Here is a 19819-nt window from a genome sequence, read left to right as displayed (position 1 = left end):
TGGGGACGGGACATTAATAAGACCAAAAAGATTGGGTGAACGCGGGTCAGGGCTAAATTTCTCACCAATAGGAACCTAATTAATTAATAGATAAATGATCAATGCAAAATAAATCTGTTTGGATTCATAATAACTTCCATTTGTATCAGTTCAGGTGATACACTGTTCGATTCAAACCTTTGTTTTCAAAAACTACTACATAAACATTTTCAAAACAAAATGCCTGGATTTTATTAGCAAATTTAAATTGCAATATTTGAATATAAATTATATTAACATACACAGTACATTCAAACTTGTTAATAATCTCTTAACTATCCAGGAATGCAAAAAATACATATTTGTATTCAGGAGGACGCGGCTAAGCATTTTCCTATTCGAATTTTGCAGGTTAGCAAATTCACACAGTTTAATGTTATGGTAACTCTGATGCAAGTCGGACTTTCAGTAGCAAAATTAGTGGTGTCTTCCCCACCTCCACAACATTGACATCTTTTTTCCATTACTTGCAGTGGCTGCTGCTGGCCAAAAAAACCCCTCTAAAATCCCTTTTCTTTGAAAGGAGTGGAAGAGGCGGCATATTGTCGACATGCTGTATATCTGTCGGTGCTTTGAGTGCATGCGTGTGGGGGTGTGAAGTCATCAGCCAATCAAACGTGCATTTGAGGAAAAAAATGGACGGGCACATTAAGGAAGTGAAAAGGGGTTCGTGTACGTCTGAACAAAATGGATATAATTCACTTAGTAATAATGGTAGGCTCAATTCTATCTTTACAACATACAGTATGTGTCAAAACTGGAGTTTTTTTGTTTAACAAAAAGGTATTTTTTTCACAATATGGCACAACAAAAGGTCACTCCACTGTGGAAGGCAAAAATCTTATCATAAATACAAAGTAGCAAACAAACTAAAATATGCTTACAAAAAATTCACGATCAGAACAAACCCAAAAACACTTTTGAAGGATTCAGGATCAGACAATATAGCACAACAAAGGGTCACTCCACTGTGGAAGGCAAAAATCTTACCATAAACACAACGTAGCAAACAAACTCAAAAATGCTTACAAAAAAAGCACGATCAGAATTTCTCCTATGGCTGTGGACAAACATGGACTTAAGTGACAGGACGGCAGACGATGATACTCTGGCAAAAAACAAAAGGGAGACTGACTATATATACATGCATAAGGTAATGGGGAACATGTGGCACCAATTGGTGATTAGGGAGGACATGAGGAAGGGCAAGTGCTCTGAAACATGTAGGGAAAGACTTACAATATAAAGCAGGAAATGACCATGACACGACAAACCTCACCATGGTGTGACAACATGGGAAGACAATCTAAATTCATTATATAATGCAAATATGATTGCATATGAGTTAGTAGGGACAATTTGAGCATCCTAAAAAGTTGTTAGTTTTATGATCCTACCGTCCCTATGCAAACCTATGCCCTTGCACTGCACTGATTCCATTACTAGTATTGGTATCATTGCGACACTAGTTGATACTAGTATTGGTACTGATAAGGCACTAAAATGAAATCATCAGTATCAAATACTCGGGAATATCAAGCTATAACATGCCGATGCTGTATAATATGTACTGTTCGAGATTTAGTTTCCAACTGCTAGTCGCCCTACCCAAGATGGCCGCCAGCTATACACACCACCGTTTAAAAAAAAAAAAAAAAAAAAAAAGAGCACCTGCAGATATTTTACAGGCAAGTGAGTATGCAGAAATTTAGTATTAGAAGAAAAAAACAGTTACCCCGATACCACGCAGCCTTGTCAGACTCGGGAGCCAGAAAATGGTATATGTGCAACACTATATAAAACGAAACTAAAATCTTTTTTAACTTCTCTCTCAAAGTATTGATATAAAATATGTGTAAATACGTTTTTGTTTTGTGCAATTTGTATATGATTCAGGGTGGGGCAAAAGAAATCGTGTGGTTATTGGCTACGTTTACATGAACACTTTTATTTGGATTAAAAGCCTGACCGAAATAAAAATGTTCCATGTACACACTGCATTTCGCATATTTTAACCAGATCCAGCCCATTCCGAACAAAATTCTCTTCCGAATGAGAGAGGTGGTTGTCGACTGATACTCTGTTCCAAAATTTCAAAACAAACAGTCTTCACCGTGTATGTCAGTGACGTGAGTATATGAGTTTGTGTTTTTCCCGGAAACTAGTAGAAGCAAGACGGTATTCCCTGAGTCATTGGTTGATCATACAGTACCGTCTTGCAAACCTTCTCCCCTCACTTAAAAATTCTGAACTCCCCCTTTAAGGAAATTTGGTCTATGTAAACGTAGCCATTGTAGGTTAATTTTTGAGACCTACCCAGTTAAAAATCTTTACAAAATGGTGACACAAATGTCTAATGTATAATGTCGTTAAACAAACCAGTTAGGTCCCAAGAAATAATTTCTGAACCAAAATAATAAATAAAGTATTATATGGGGATTTTCTGCATAAGAGGAAGGTAAATGTATCAAAACTTATTTTACTGTTCTTCAGGAAAAAAATGTGACTATACTTTCTTACACTAACCGCTAGTGATCAGTTGTCTACAATAGTGGGTGAACGTGAAGCATGGACTTATATCCTCAGGATACAAACTCTTTTCCTGTGTCTTTGTGTTTGGCGGTCATTCTCCTGAGTTGTCTGACTGATAGCTGTGCATGAAAAGAGACAGTTTCATGGTGTGATGAATTATTTAAGATTCTTGGTGCTCTGCTGCTGGTATAGATTACCTGTAAAAGACAGAAGAGCTTGTCTGCAGGATCGTTCGTCACCTCAGATCTATCTTTGGCTGCTTTTATAGCCTTCCACATGGCTCCATACATTTCAGAGTGTTGTGTTGTGAGAAAAGACTTTTCACAGCAACAACTCTTTAGATAACTAATAGTCTCCACAACAGACCTTTTGTTTGTGGGTCATGTATGAAAATCATTGCACAACAATAACTGCTCACAGTGTTCACGTTGCCATGGAAAGTAATCAATTGTAAGGGTATAGTGTGGGTTGCTAAGGTCTGCCACCAGTCAAGTGTTGGACCTGAGCAGGTCCAACATATAGAGTAAAAAGTTCATCGTACACTTGAGGCATAATGTCTATTGAGTTTGGAATAAATACTGACATTGGAATTACCGTCCGCCCCGTGTTAACACTCAATATAAAACCAATTTTTTCTATTTACAGTGGTATGAAAAAGTATCTGAACCTTTTGGAATTTCTCACATTTCTGCATAAAATCACCATCAAATGTGATCTGATCTTTGTCAAAATCACACAGCTTTAACTAAAACCCACCAAACATTTATAGGCTTTCATATTTTAACATATTTTAATTAAGATAATATTTTGTGCCCCCCCCATCCCCCCCCCCCCCCCCCCCCCCCCCGCCATGGGAGGAGGGGGGGCAGCAATAACTTAAACCAGACACTTCCTATAGCTCCAGCTGCCATCAGTCTGGCACATCGATCAGGACTAATTTTGGCCCATTCTTCTCTACAAAACTGCTGTAGTTCTGTCAGATTCCTGTGATGTCTGGCATGAATGGCTGTCTTTACGTCATGCCACAGCATCTCAATGGGGTTCAAGGCTGGACTTTGACTTGGCCACTCCAGAACGTGTATTTTGTTCTTCTAAAACCATTACGAAGTTGATTTACGTCTGTGTTTTGGATCATTGTCTTGTTGCAGTATCCATCCTCTTTTCGCTTCAACTGTCTGACAGACGGCCTCAGGTTTTCCTGCAAAACATCCTGATAAACTTTTGAATTCATTCTTCCATTAATGATTGCAAGTTGACCAGGCCCTGAGGTAGAAAACAGCCCCAAATCATGATGCTCCCTCCACCATGCTTCACGGTGGGGATGAGGTGTTCATGTTGGTAAGCTGTTCCATGTTTCCTCCACACATGACGTTGTGTGTTATCCCAAACAATTCTACTTTGGTTTCATCAGTCCTCAAAACATTTTGCCACAACTTCTGTGGAATGTCCAAGTGCAGTTTTTCGAAAATTAAACGAGCAACAACGTTTTTTTTTAGACAGCAGTGGCTTTCTCTGTGGATTCCTCCAATGAATACCATCGTTTGCGATAGTTTTACACATAGTTGTTGTGTGCACAGAGATATTGGACTATGCCAGTGATTTCTGTTAGTCTTTAGCAGACACTCTAAGGTTCCTTTTTTCACCTCTCTGACTATTCTACGCTGAACTCTTTGCGTCATCTTTGTTGGACGGCCACTCCTTCCAAGAGAAGCAACAGTGCCGAACTCCCTCCATTTGTAGACAGCTTCTCTGACTGTTGATTGATGAACATCCAGACTTTTAGAGATGGATTTGAATCCTTTCCTAGCTTTATACAAATCAACAATCCTTGATTGCAGGTCTTTAGCTAGCTCTTTCGACCGAGCCATGATGCACATCAGACAATGCTTCAAATCAAGACATTTCTCCCCACGTGTGTGTTTTATAGTGATTAAGGCAGCTTTAAACCACTCATCAGTGATTGGGCACACACCTGACTTAAAATGTTTGGTAACAATTGGTTTCAATAGCTTTTTAAGTCTCCTTAGGCAGAGGGTCCCCTTACTTATTTCCCCCCTTCTGTCATTGTTTGCATGCTACCCTCATTAAAATATGAAAACCTATAAATGTTTGTGTGGTTTTAGTTAAAACAGACACTGACACTATTTTCATCTGTGTGATTTTGACAAAGATCAGATCACATTTCATGGTGATTTTATGCAGAAATGTGAGAAATTCCAAAGGGTTTAGATACTTTTTCATACCAATTTATTTTTGGTGGTCTGTTTAAGCAAATTACATCTCTGGCTTTACTGAGTAGATCATATTTTTAAAAAAAAATTTCCCCGCTTATAATCTTTTTTTTAAATAACTTTTCTGTCAACGATTCCCAAAAATGGCTTTAATGGGCATTTAAGTCCAAATGTTAATAAAAATCAGAAAATAAATATTAAGATATTTTCGAAAAGAGAACGTTCGAAAAGAGAATAACAGGGAAAATTCAGACATATGTTTTTTTTTTTTAATGCATGCCGAATTGATCCAGCAAATATGTTCAAGTAGTTCACAGCATAATAGAAATCATGTTCGTGTAGGGCCGTTATTCTTTTCTTTGACATTCTTTTCGCTTTTCAGTTCTGCTCCATTAAGCCATTCTTATCTACCATCATGTTGTGTGCCCATATTTCTCTGGTGTTAAACTACACACCTGTGACCCAGGTTTTCCTATTCCCATTTACACAGCTCTGTTATGTGATTAATAATACATTTGAAGCTTACAAATTTGAAGGACGAATTCAACCCCCATTCCATGACTGATGCAGTCACCTAGGAAACTGGAGGAAAATTCACGACTTTTGTTTGTGTGTAAGAGCCAGCTTAACTGTTTGACTGCCATTGACAGCCATGGACGTCCGATCTATTTGAACTGGGAGAGGCTGGCAGCGAGCATCTCCCACTTCAAATGGACATCTATTGCCGTTAACGGCAACTTATGTTAACATCACCTTGTTACACCTCAAGGTCAAATTTCTGCGTAAGCTATACTCAGTTTGAAAAAAAAAAAGAAAAAAAGAATCATGCATAGAACCTGAATGCAGCATGTGAATTTGAACCTTGCGCTCTGTCCATGTTTACACTTCATTAGTTGCATTCTCTGGGCTTGGATTCACTTCTTTCTACCTGGCGGGGAAACTGCAGTGCTTTACTGATCAGGGCCGAGGTCGTAGCTGGCGTCTGTGTGCCATGGTGCTGCCCCTCTACAGCGCAATGATGATTGCTTTGTCCAGAACCTGTGACTACAAGCACCACTGGCAAGGTCAGTCTGACACCTCCAACAATGGGAATTTTAGGTTGCGTTCTGATGGCAAACATCCAGGCTTTGAAATGGTGCATTTTTAGTTAGCATTTAAAAACAACAACAATCACATCCACTATTCTTCAAAAAGGAACTGATCAAGGATTACTCATGTTCTGGAGTTTACTCATCTATACTAACCTTCAAATTCACCGCCTAAATAGGTGATTTATTTGATTAGATTCATTTGTTGAATAAAAAATGGAATGGCGTTCCATTTTGTGTATTTTCAAGACCAGGGGTTAAACAAATGAGAGTGCGCTTTCGATTGTGCCACCCTTGAAAGTCAATATAAACACAGGCCACGTCAATATGTTCCAACACAAACAAGAAATATGCCTCGGGATGCCAAGTTGATGTATAGCGACATTGGAATTAAAATGGCTTGAGCAAAATCCAAAATCTTTCAAACAGATTTGTCATATATATGTGACAGCATGCGTTTTTAACTGGGCGGCAAGGATAATTGCTTCTGAGTATAAAACTGATCCGCTGAGAGTGAGTGAGTATTGGATTAAGAAGCCTGTAAGAAGCATTCGTAATGTCAAGAAAGATTTCTTCTCTTCTAAGGTTTTTTTTTTACACATTGCTGTATTCAACATGATGATATGTAATGACTAAATTTATGTTCATTCTTGCTGGCACTGCTACAGGACTGTATAGTACATATTCACTCTTCCCATGTCCAATCAAAATTAATAGGCACATAAAGTACACTAGCAAAATCTACCATCTATGTTATTCCGTTTTTTATTCTTTCATTTTTCTCTTTAATCTTTTTCTCCTCACTTTTTTTGGCACACCGCTCAGCCAAAACCGTTTAACCCACCGACACCGTTCACACTCTAAAACAATCGGAATTCTCATGCGACTCGGGGTCTCTTTCGTTTGACACCCCAAAAATGACCGTTCGCCCCAAAACGGGTTTTTTAACAAAAAAAGTGAAATTTCAAAACGCTATTTGTCGGACAATGTTTTGTCCAATTCACATCATTTACACATAAAAAAATCAGGACGCTAAATGGCAGAAAAGTTCTATTCAGTTTTTGCTAAAAATGTACGGTTCGGCCAAAATTTACCCAAAACATACCTGATTCATTTCTATTAGCCATAATTGCCTAATTCGCCATTCATTTCAATACCACAAAATCCTCCATTTTCTCATATTGATTTCCAAACCAAGTGACCATATAACAGAAGTGACCTGATATAAACAGTAAGTGACCCCTGAAACGCCCCAAAATCACCAGGAAGTGACCAAAATTTCAGCAAGAAGTGACCCTGAAACGCCCCATAAACTGATATCAACAGGAAGTGACCTCTGTGGCTCAACAGTTCCACGGGGCTCGCCACAGCGGTTCAGCATCACGGACGGCGACCACCACATCTGGGGCAGTTGACCCATAGGGCTGCACCTGGTGGCTTGTCACCCATATGGATGCTCTGTTCAAGATATAAAAGGGGAGAGGTCGTGAGAGGAGTGGAGTTGGGAGCTACTTCGAGAGAGTGAGAGACGTTAGAGGCATTCCACGGTGTGGGTGTTATCCCCGATGACAGAAGTCTTGGTTTGTTATTCTTGTAGATTGTTACCTTCTAACTTTTTGTTGAATAAAAGTGGGCCACAACCGTGTTTGCAACCTCTGCCTGCCTGTCCCTCCTTCCGACCTGTTATTTTACACCTGATATCAACATGAAGTGAACACATATTAACAGGAATTGACCACGAAATGTCCCCAAATCAACCGGATGTGACCAGATTTGAACAGGAATTGACCCCGAAACAATCCCAAATCGACAGGAAGTTACTTGATATCAACAGTTAGTGACCCGAAGTGGTTTACCTGTCAAAGCAAAGCTATAATTGCAATTTCTCCAGATATTACATTTTGTAGTTACTATTATTTTAGCTAAATTCTATTACTTTATGTGGAAATTATATTCATAAATGTAGCTGTTTTGGAATTCAGAATCCAGACCTTTAGGTTTTAAAACACCACTGATGTCAACTTACCCACTGGTTGTGCTCATTCGCTGCCATTGACAATGATAGACATCAAATTCATTTGAACTGGGATGGCTGCTCCGATAGCAGGTGACTGAGGTCCGGATCTTGCGTCAGCTCGCCAGGTTCACATAGCAATCACGTCTGCTGAATGCCTCATTGCGCCAGATGTGGCCGGGATCATCAATTTAACAGTCCAAATGATAGGTTATGCACTGTTACGGGGCGGACAGTACAGACCAGGTGCGCTACAAATCTGAACTTTAGCGGTCGACGTGTTACGTCACAACAACACGCATTCTGAAGGTGGGCATTCGCTATGACACTGAACAGGGGAACACGCAGGATTCAGGACACGTCATATCAGCGTATGGCAGTTTTTATGGTAAGTGCTTTATTCAAAGTCATAATTGTGTTTCGAAGTGACTTTTTGACTGCTAAACAAGTTATTCAATCGAGCGTTAATAAAATGGCTGATTCAAAATTGGTATGGCGGGGGAATGCATTTACTCTGTGTTGCTAAATGTTTCAACGTTTGAATACTATTATTCGAACTAAACCCCCTTTCCTTGTGTTTGTGTATTTGTGTTACTGCCCTGATTGCACGGATGGGTGAGCCTGAGACCAGGTACCGCTGATTATCGTCAGCAGCTTACTTAAATCGGCCCTTGGCCTCACATCATCGCCATATCAACAACTCGCCAATGTGACTTTCAGCTAACAAAGTATCTTGTAATCCTGATACCGAGCTCATTTTTGTTTTTTTTTCCCTAGATCCTGTACTACTTGCCTGCCAGAATGCCTGTGTGCCTGTTCACCTGTTCTATCACCAAACTGCCCACCAGATTCTTCGGGCACTATCTACCACTGCCTCTCATCGTTAATGAACTCTTGTCATCACTGCCATTTTGCCTCTGTCTCTGCACTTAGATCCCCCGATACCCCAGAACCTTAACACAGTGTTGTTTACAGTCTAAAAGTGTCATCTTTAATGTGGAGTTGCTTGTTCCAATTAAAATATTTTGTGAAAAAACAATGTTGTATTCATATGGTGCATTAATAGGTTAGCATAAATAAATGGCATTAAAAAGAAGTGTTGTCGTTATTGCTTTTAATAGACAAATTTAATTTGCAATATAAACACATTACAATATTATTAGGCTGTCAAACCATTTTTAATCGAGTTACAGCTTAAAAATTAATTAATCGTAATTAATCGTACCGTATTTTTTGGACTATAAGTCGCGTTTTTTTTTCATATTTTGGCTGGGGGTGCGACTTATACTCAGGAGCGACTTATGTGTGGAATTATTAACACATTATGATATAATTTCACATGTTATTTTGGTGTTTTGCAGTGACAATGATGGTTTTGTAAAGTTGTTAGCATGTTCTTATGCTATAGTTATCGGAATAACTCTTTATAGCTATGGCCACGTTCGCGTTCTGCCTTTGGCAGTGTATGTTCAATTGTATTATTGACTTTTTTATCTTGAAACGGATGCATTTAGTTTGTGGCGCTTTCACGCCCACATGAGGGCGCACTCGCACTTGTTTAAGAGTGCTCACACGCCAGAAGAAGACGGACAGCTACGTAGCTCTGAGTGAGTGAGTGAGTGGGCGAGTTAGCTAGAGAGAATAGGCGGATGCGAACCTACTTTCATTGTTTATGCTTTTAAATCATCTCTACAGAGGCAACGCCTGCGTGTATCATCTTTTCTGTTGTTGTTGTGTGTTTTCCACCCGCGATCGGACACTTAGAGCCAGTTGTGTGGTTGTTTGAACGATGTGCTAATGATAGCGAACGCATGCTAACCTGTTACTTATTACTAATAGTACCTAATTATCATTTATTTACATTGATGCGAACCTGTTTTCTATCGAGGACCAAATTGATTCAGCAAATTATACGGACGTCCAGCATTGTCTTTTGGGAGTTCGCTGTATAGCCAGGACAGGCCGTAGCGTAGGACAGTACATTCACATTTCGTTGTTCATGCACTGTACACTGTACATTTATGTAGCATGTTGTTCTCTATTTTATTTTTATATTAAATTGCCTTTCAAGATGACATGTCTGTTCTATGTGTTGGATTTTATCAAGTAAATTTCCCCCCAAAATTCGACTTATACTCCGGTGCGACTTGTAGTCCGAAAAATACGGTAATTGCAATTCAAACCATCTATAAAATATGCCATATTTTTCTGTAAATTATTGTGTGAATGGAAAGATAAGACACAAGATGGATATATACATTCAACATACGGTACATAAGTACTGTATTTGTTTATTATAACAATTAATCAACAAGATGGAATTAACATTATTAACATTCTGTTAAAGCGATCCATGGATAGAAAGACTTGTAGTTCTTAAAAGATAAATGTTAGTACAAGTTATAGAAATTTTATATTAAAACCCCCCTTGATGTTTTCGTTTTTATAAAATTTGTAAAATTTTCAATCAAAAAATAAACTAGTAGCCCGCCATTGTTGATGTCAATAATTACACAATGCTCATGGGTGCTTAAGCACATAAAATCAGTCGCACCCAAGCGTCAGCAGAGGGCGACAAAACTCCAAAAAAACACAAGTAACAAGTTAGCATTGCACTGTGCTGTCATTTTAATCTGTTTGAGCGGGGCATGTGCGTTAATTGCGTCAAATATTTTAACATGATTAATTAAAAATATTAATTACCGCCCGTTAATGCGATAATTTTGACAGCTCTAAATATTATACATTGAACAAAATGGACCCCAAATTTAATATTGAAAACGGTTTTGATACAAATCTGGCCCAGATTGGGTAACATGTCCAGGCCATACATTAATACAGTCTCTGCTACTTTGGACCAGTTCTGGCCCAAAACTGCTTGCTGATCTGGCAAGTGACTCCCTACTGAGCTTAGGCCATTGTTCAAAAAGACACTGGGGTGGATCAGTTTTATGAAATTGGGCCGAAATTTGCAGTACATCTGGACCATGTACGCTCCAGTTATATTTTGCTATCTGGGTTTTATTGAGTGATCATATTTCCCTCCCTGGAAAAATGGATTGGGTGTCTATTGCCGTTAATGGCAGCCAGTGAGCTAATGTGGAGCCATTTTTCTTTTCTTTTTTAATTTTATTTTTAATACTCCAACATAACGTGCTTTTCTTCAGCAGTACTGAAGTGAACCACCTACAATAAATCATGTAAACATAGCACAGAAGGGAAATTAGACTCAGACAACCCTGTGGAATTGTATACAAAACTACCTAATGAACTGAAGGCTAGCCACACTTTCAACAGCCAGGGAAGACAGTCTTTTAACAAAAACTGTCCACTCTAAGCCCCATTGCCACTTGTTTGTTCCCCACAAATGCTGTCCCCATCCTCTTTCAACACCATATGCAGCAACGGTGCAGCCCATTAAACCTGAGGGGCCTCGGTCTGCACTCAGTGTAAACACAAGCTGGGAAACACCATTAGGCTGGCAGCTGAGGCGTGCTTGATAAATACTAATCGCCCCACCTACACTTTTTATGTGAGCTAGGTCTTTTGAGGCTTAGCTATGCCCCCTAGTCACTGTCACTCTGAGCCCATCATATTAATTGATACCAGACTGTTAAATATATTTGACAGGAGTCAATGAAACATTCATTGAGCAAGCTCATGCATTATATAGATTCTGAATACTGGGATTTGAAATATTTCATTTCAGGCAGACGGAGAGTGAAATAGGACCTTTTTGCATAATGTGGGCATGTCTCCTACAGAATCCTGTCTTTTTATATTCACCATACTTATATACAGAACTAGATATGATTTGGATGGACAGATGTATGTAAAAGAAGCTTTTCCATTTCCACTTTAGCCCATTCCACACTGAGGCAGTATAACACATTCTGTTGCACTGAATTAATTATTCGTGTCGTTGCAAGTGTTTATGAACACAAATGTTAAAAATATATGCCCTTCTGTGACTGCACAGATGCCTTTGTTGGAGGAGTGGTCGGACTATTGTTTGCTTACATCAGCTACCGCCAGTACTACCCCCCTTTTCTGCACTCGGACTGTCACCTTGCCTACGCCAGCCTGGCTGCCACCGCTCATACATCCTCGCATCCTCAGGAGGATCAGCGGCCAACTGACAATGCCACTTCCCTACCCCTGGAGGCCTTGACTGAAGCACCACTATGACTAGTGGCCACCACCGAGACTACCCTCAACACCCCCAGCGAGCCAATGAGCCCACCTCCGCATTCCCACTGACTTGTTGGCTTTTGTGTACATTCCAGTGGACAGTAAGGCCACTCCATTCGCTTTTGTTCTGTCTAGGTGTTGACAACTTCCTTTTTTTCGTGTATGTGTTTTTTTTTTACTGTTCTCACTTAGCAGCTGTGAAAGTCTTGATGTTGATATATTCTATGACAAGAACTTGAGAATATGAAGCGATAGTATTGCAAACTGGAAACAAACACATGGCACAAGCTAAGGGAGTTAAGGCGAAATTGATTGTTTATGTTGTCACTTGAAACTGCCTCTTTGGAACTGCATCCTTAAAGAAGCAATCTAGGGCAGCTGTGTTGTAAATACTTGAAGGTGTTTTGCATCTGTTCATTTCTTGAAAAGGGGTAACCCTGACTTAAGAGTGTTTTATGTTTGTTAGGTCATGGTGCTATATCTAACACATCCCAAAGCAAGTAGCATCCATCAAACCATCTTTTTCCCCAAAATAGCTTGACGTTAAGATGCCACCAGGCGCTGCATTATAATTGGGTGTAGAACATGAACCAATGTAATATGATTCGCTGGTAGGACACACTCTACTTCATCCGTTTGGAGAAGTACCCAACTTCAAAATGATGGATGAATCCCAATAACTATAACACATCTTAACCTGAATATATTAGATGTTTTTTTATTTTTTTTTTAAATTTGTTTTAGCAAGTAAGATACAGTTTTGCAAAGGTTTTTCAAACTGTAGGTAGTCTTTTGCATACAAAGCTTGAGCATATCATAATCACTTTAAAGGGATCCACAGATAGAAAGACTAGTATTTCTTAAAAGATGTTATTATGAGTTAAAATAATTTGATATTAAAACCCCTCTTGATGTTTTCGTTTTTATACCATTTTTAAAACTAGTTTAACTCGTAGGTTACCATTGTTGTTGACATCGCAGGGTGGTGACGTCACTGGGTTACGCTGCTGGACATAAACATGTCATCTGTTCAACCCTTTCAATTTGAACCCGAGAGGAACATTCATGAGCATGACAGCATTTTTGATATTCCACAAAACAAGCAGCAAAAGCAAAATGAACCGGGAAGATGGGATGAGACAAGACGAGAGTATTACAAAACCGGTGTTCGGCCAAAATGTGCTACACCGGCGAAATGTGCACTTTTAGCTTGTTTTGTTTAGATGCATACAGCCAGAACATAGTAAAAATGCCTTAAGAAAATACTTAAACTTAGTACCCTATTGGCCTGAATATAAGACGGCCCTGATTATAAGACAACCCCCTCTTTTTCAAGACTCAAGTTTGAAAAAAGACTTTTTGAACACCAAATTAATTTATGTACAGAAAATAATTACAGTACATCCGAAACAAATGATTATAACAATATATTTGAGAGAAAAAGCATGTTATTTTGCTTCATTCAAATCTTACTATCTGAACATTTAAATCTGTAAACTAAAGTGCAATTACATTCGTAAATGAATGGCTTCTGGTTTTTGAAATGTAAATAAACCAATCTATTGTGATAAAAAAACAAAATTGCAATAACTGCATTAACCATCAAAGTGAAGTCTAACTGTAACTGTAGTCATGAAACAAATCTGAATAAGGAAAAACATTGCAATAAAACAAAGCAAACTGGTTAAACTAAAAAGTGTAGCTGAGATCTGTCATGACAGAACATCGCTTCAATGATATCTGGCGCCATCTAGCGTCGCGATGGGGAGAGTAGCTGAGATCTGTCATGACAGAATATCGCTTCAATGATATCTGCCGCCACCTAGCGTCGTGAATGGGTATAATGTCTAGACCGTGAATATGAGACGACCCCCTCTTTTTCAGTGTTATTTCAATGCAAAAAACACCGTCTTATATTCGGGCCAATACAGTAATATCAAATAAGGGTGGTTTAAATACGCTACATGACTAATGTGGTCAAAAGATCAAGAAATTACTTTAAAGCTACCACAAGAAAACACAATGGTTAAAAGTATGAGAGGGAAACACATGCAAAAAGTATTTTGAAGCAATGAAAAGGTAATCAAAGACTCAATAAAAACACAAATAGTAAGTACTTGTCGCTTTTAACCAATGTGCGCATATGTTGGACATATCGCTGCGTATAAGGAATTGCAGAACACCGGTAGTGTTCGTCTAGCCCGGGGGCCAAATGCGGCCCGTGGTCAAATTTCATCCAGCCCCCAGCGTCTGTCATAAAATTAATAATGTCTGGCCAGCACACACTTAATAAATTGGTCAGCAGTACTGCTACCAGCATATGAAGTAGTTTACACACTAAATGCTGCTCCTCATTTATCTACTATAAGGCAGCAGCACTCTAAGCAACATTACCCTGTGTGACCCTTTACTTCCAATTTTCTAAAATGGCGACAATCAACAAAAAAAAGTTGACTGCAATGGCCAGCGCTTCAAGGATAAGTGGAAATTGGTTTATTTCTTTACTAAAATACGCAACAACTGTGTCTGCCTCATTTGCAAAGAGACAGTCGCTGTTTTTAAAAAGTTCAATGTGAGGCGATATTACCAAACAAGACATGCTGACATGTACGACAAGATTACAGGGAAGATACACAGCGAGAAATTGAAGCAACTTGAAGCTAGTTAAATTTCACAGCAGTAATATTTTTGCAAGAGCTCGAGAGTCGAAAGAGTGCCACAAAGGCTAGTTGCGAGATTGTTGAAATTAATTAAAAAAAAAAAAAAAAAAAAGCAAATGTGACACACAGAATGGGTTGCTAAAATTTGCTTAAATATGTTCGTCGTAAAAGACGTCAGCCAAGGTCGGCCCCCCACATTTTTACCAGACCAAATCTGGCCCCCTTTGCAGAACGTTTGGACACCCCTGGTCTAGTGAGTGACAAACTACGTCATCACACGGAGCGTCAATTGCGCGCATAAAACATGGCGCCCTCCGTAGGTAGATTTTTAAATCAATGGCATTATTTTATGTGTTTCTACTAACATATTCTGGTAAAAGAGAACATTTGTAGCTTATTACAGCCTAAAAGTCTTTAAGTCCCTTTAAAAATAAGCCTCTATATGCGGACCGTCACATGACTAAAATAGGTGGACAGACTTACTGAGTAGACTGCAATAACCATTAAAATAAATTCAAACTCGCTAAGATTTACATTTCTATTATGATTGGTATGTATCTTTTTTTTTTTTTAAACACTATATCAACTATGGGAAGATGAAAAAAAGCATGTCATCTTTTTTTAAACACTATATCAACTATGGGAAGACGAAAAAAGCATATCATCTTTGAAAGATTAACAGCGATATTGTGTCAACAAAAGACATTGAAGATGTTTAAATTTTTAAAAGGTGCTTTGCCGCAGTCTCCCTCTAAAGGGCTAGGCATATACCCTTTGCCAAGCACATAAATATGTTGCACATAACCACTATTATCCAACAGCAGAATGGTGGTTAGTGAAAATGCTAAGTGGCTAGTAACTTGGGGAAACCACTAGCCATGATGTCTTGTCCGCAAAAAGATTCATGTCAAGCCCTGGGTACCTTAACAAGTGTACGCCTTCAGATTTGTTTTATTATAGAACATATTTAAGGCAACGGACAGGAAGTGAAAGTGCCTTCTAGTGCATTCTAGAAACAAGTCTACTCTTTAATACACGCAAGCTTAAGACTCTGGCTAGATCATGGCTAATGATATGCTTTTGGTATGAATGTACCAATATGTAAATCTTAACTCACGGGAACATAAAAATATGCGAATCAGACCAAAAAAAAAAAAAAAATGCCATTGATGTTTTTATACACAACAATTCAGAATGATAAAACTGTTACTGTTGCAATTTTGAATTGTTCATTTCCTAAAATGAAGAGTTGATGGAACTGTTAAAACCCTCGTGATTATGAATTTATTTTGTTTTATAGTTATTTAGGGGTCTGTGATTAACATGATATAATAATGATAACAAACTAACTATGATTTGGCCTGATGAAACCAAGTTTGACACCTAGTGAGTTTTCTGAAACCTTGCAAGTAAGCTTTTTTCTGCAAGCTATTGGATATTCTCACATTTCGAATTATTTCCAGAGAGTTTACAAGTAGCATTCATTTCTATGAAGCCACTACTCTTTGACACCACAACCCACACAAAATGGGTGTTATGTGCATGTCACAGATGAGAATTAGACACTCGTGTAGTGTAAGTGGTTTTCTATTGTTAGAGTTGAGTGGAGTGGGCTTTCAATTTACCTTTTACCCTCAATGCTGCTTTGGGAAATACAGGCATTGTGTTGTCTGAAATTAAAAATAGCTACTCTAAATTCTGACGCCACAATATTGGCTAAATCACCATAGCAACATAAGGATGACTGTAGAACTAATAAATTTTGGGGGAACTGCAGAAGTATTCTACTAAAATCTACTCATCCAGCAATTTGTCACTGCTCATTTTCCCTACCGCTCGAACATTTTAAAAATCCAAACCTCCCACTACATTCCCTTACTCATCAATTTCTACTTTGTCTCATCAATTTTATTCCTTTGTTTGACATGTTTCCAGCGGTTACACATGAATACAAACATTGACTGAAATCAATACGAGACAGGGGGATGGCAGGGTGGAAGTTTATCTTTACAGAAAGTCTGGGCTGATCCTGCATTAATCCTCATTATATGGGGTCACTGCAATTGCTGCTTAATGAGGGCACCACCAGTACAGTATATGAGTCCCCAAAGGAGAAGCCCAGAACTGCAAATCAGCATATACTGTAGACTGTAAACTCATGAATACAAGGAATACAATGTAGCTTCCCCAGGAAAACATACCTAACCACCAAAAGCATTTCAGCCAAACCTGAAAAGAACCACTAATGTGGCCGTAGAATTGTTTTATTAAGGACATTTTTTAAAATTTATGTTATTTTGTATTTATACATATACCATATAATGATTAATTCCTTATTGTTGAATGTTAATTTCACTTAGGAAATCAAATGTCACAAAATGTTTGTCTTTGACTTTCGTGGTTCTAATTGCATGAAAAGTTGTTTTGCAATGTACTTCTTTTAAATGGGGAATTTGCAGGTTTTAGCTCAATGATTTTTATGAGCAGTGCAATCAAATGAAATTCAAAATGGCTAATAAACACCTGTGGAGCAGGACTATTGCTAATTCCATGTCACTTCTGTTTTAGCTGCCCCTTTGCTCTTCTCCTATGTCCTATTCTTGTCAAATAATTAACAAATTCAGTGTTTAGCTGTTTGTTTGTTTTTTTTTCCAGAGGTGGATATCACTATTTAGTCTAAAGTAACCGGGTAATCATGATCACGGGGAGTATGACGATGACCAAAGTGTGCCACAAAGCATATATGGCAAATGACTGACGCATAATTAGTTAAAGCCAGTGGTGGAATGTAATGAAGTAAAAGTACTTTGTTACTTTACTTTAGTAATTTTTAATGTATCTGCATTTTACTTAAGTAAAAATATGAAGTGGTACTTTTTACTTGTACTTTAGAGCATGTATCTGTATTTTTACTCCACTGCTTTTCAAATTGTCCCGTGTTACATGCTACTTTTGTTTTTTGGTTTTTCTTATTGTGAATTGATAGTTTTGTTTACATGCATGCGCCGAAATTGATAAGCCCTGGTGTAATATGGACCTTTTTTTTTTTTTTTTTTAAACAGAAAATTACAGTAAATATAAACGAACACGACAGGGCTAAAAACGAAAATTAAGTGCGAGGAAAATGTAACTCACCATATGCTGAATCAACTTTTTTAAAAGCGGCCTCTCTTAAAACTTGACGGCAAATATCCTTAGTCTTAGGCAGTGATGGGCACGTTACTTTAAAAAAGTAATTAGTTATATAGTTACTCACTACTTCTTCCAAAAAGTAACAGTTAGTAACTGAATTACTCCATAGTAAAAGTAACTAGTTACCAGGGAAAGTAACTATTTCCGTTACTTTAAAAAGAAGTTGTTGTATGTCAAAGAATTTGAAATTTTCTGAGCAGTATTCGAGTCAGTTGAATAGAGAAGAACAGACAGGTAGTTGTGTTAAAAAACCTTGTAATTTTACGTGAATAAACTTTACAGATACGGTGGCAAAAATACATAAATACTTTAACTTAAGTAACAAAAGTGAGTACTTCATCCACCACTCGTTAAAACTTCAGTCTACAATTGGTTGTTCTTTCTAGGGCCCGGTATTTCTTTACACAAAATTCACAAAAAAAAAAAAAAAACCCAAACAAAAAATGCAAATTCCCCTTTTAATAGAATGCTATTGCTATTTTCCATAAATCACCACTTAAAATGTAAGAGAGGACTCCTTCAGCATACAATTTTTTTCACATTTAATTTAGCCTCAATCTCTTGCCTCAAAACTCTTCTAACATGTGCGTGTGTGTTTGTGCACAGATGCGTGTGTGTGTGTGTGTGTTGTAAAGAAGGTATTAAATCTCACACAAGTACAACAGCAAAGGAGACTGGAAGAGGAATTCATTCATCATCTCCACAGGTTGTCTGGAGAGTTGATAATGTTTGCTATAAAAAAGATTTGTAACTGTGAGCTTTAAAATCTGACTAATTGTGACACTGCTTGATTTAGTGTCCTGATATTTGCATTTGTATTTTTTCCAAAGAAAATATAATTCAATATTGTTGTTGTTTTTTTTTTTTCTTTTTAATTTGGCACCATGCCATTTATAGATTTAAGAGAAAATGTCAATATAAAACAGATGCATGTCAAAACACCACTAGTTTGTTAAAGAGAGGGATAACTTCTGTTCTTTAAAATCAATGCTAATTTATGCTACTTGTTCTTTCCACTTCACTAGCCAGTGGACTCAAGGGATAGAGAAGGTAATTGAAGTTCAATGAGTTATACGTATTATCTGTTTCATGGGGGAAAAATGTCAGAAGAATAAATGTGTGTAAGCTTTAGGAATTGTTGTTTATGGCATGCTAGTTCAGTTTGTAAGGAAAAACAATTGTTCATTCTTTTTTTAAAAGAAAAAGCATGCTTTGCCTTGAGAACTCACAGAACTGTGTTCTGACACTTCAATACTATATATATAATAGAGGACTGCAGCTGTGTGAAATGTGTCTATAAAGAAAAGAAGACTGCAGTCAGTGGTGTTAGGAATTGTTTTTATTCATAGAGCCTTCCCATAGCAGGAGTAAACAGGATGTGGTGTTTGAGTCGGTTTATGTAATTCATTGACAATAAAGGCTTATTATATTTGTACTATCTATCTGTCACATTTCTGTTATTCTTGTTCAAAATGACAATTGCACTGTATTGTTTCAAAGACTTCTGTCTACCCAAGAAAATATTCAATTTTTTCCTAGGGTGTCAGATTCTAACCCTCCAGGTTGCCTTCAGACGTGCTGAGATTGTCCCAATTAGGGGGAAGAACTTCCTTAACTTGGTCCCCTGAACTGAAAGTTTCAGCTTGAGCGCTTGACTGGCCATACCCATTCAAAGGGAGCTCTTTAGGGAAACATAATTTAGTCACTTACAGTGCCTATCATAAGTATTCACCATCTTGGATGTTTTCCCCTTTTATTGCAACCATAAATCTATCATGGTCAAAACAATTTGGCATTTTTAATACAAACATTTATTGGGAAAAAACACTTTTTACTGTCAAAGTGAAAACCGATTCCAGAAAGTAATTTCAA

The 19819-nt window shown here is 37.9% G+C and overlaps 1 protein-coding gene across 2 annotated transcripts in view; it reads left to right on the top strand.

The window, feature by feature from the left end:
* The window catches only part of plpp4 (phospholipid phosphatase 4), a 113102-nt gene extending 93742 nt beyond the window's left edge, over positions 1-19360 (top strand). For both annotated transcript variants that reach the window (XM_057848914.1, XM_057848913.1), the window contains 2 exons: positions 5696-5866; positions 11884-19360. In XM_057848914.1, the coding sequence (XP_057704897.1) occupies positions 5696-5866; positions 11884-12092 (380 nt within the window). In that variant the 3' untranslated portion in view covers positions 12093-19360. The remainder of the gene's footprint in view (positions 1-5695; positions 5867-11883) is intronic.
* Positions 19361-19819: the final 459 nt, after the last annotated feature.

This window comes from Corythoichthys intestinalis, chromosome 10, assembly GCF_030265065.1.
Source record: "Corythoichthys intestinalis isolate RoL2023-P3 chromosome 10, ASM3026506v1, whole genome shotgun sequence".
NCBI classification, from domain to species: Eukaryota; Metazoa; Chordata; class Actinopteri; order Syngnathiformes; family Syngnathidae; genus Corythoichthys; species Corythoichthys intestinalis.
This window is presented reverse-complemented; position numbering and strand designations above follow the sequence as displayed.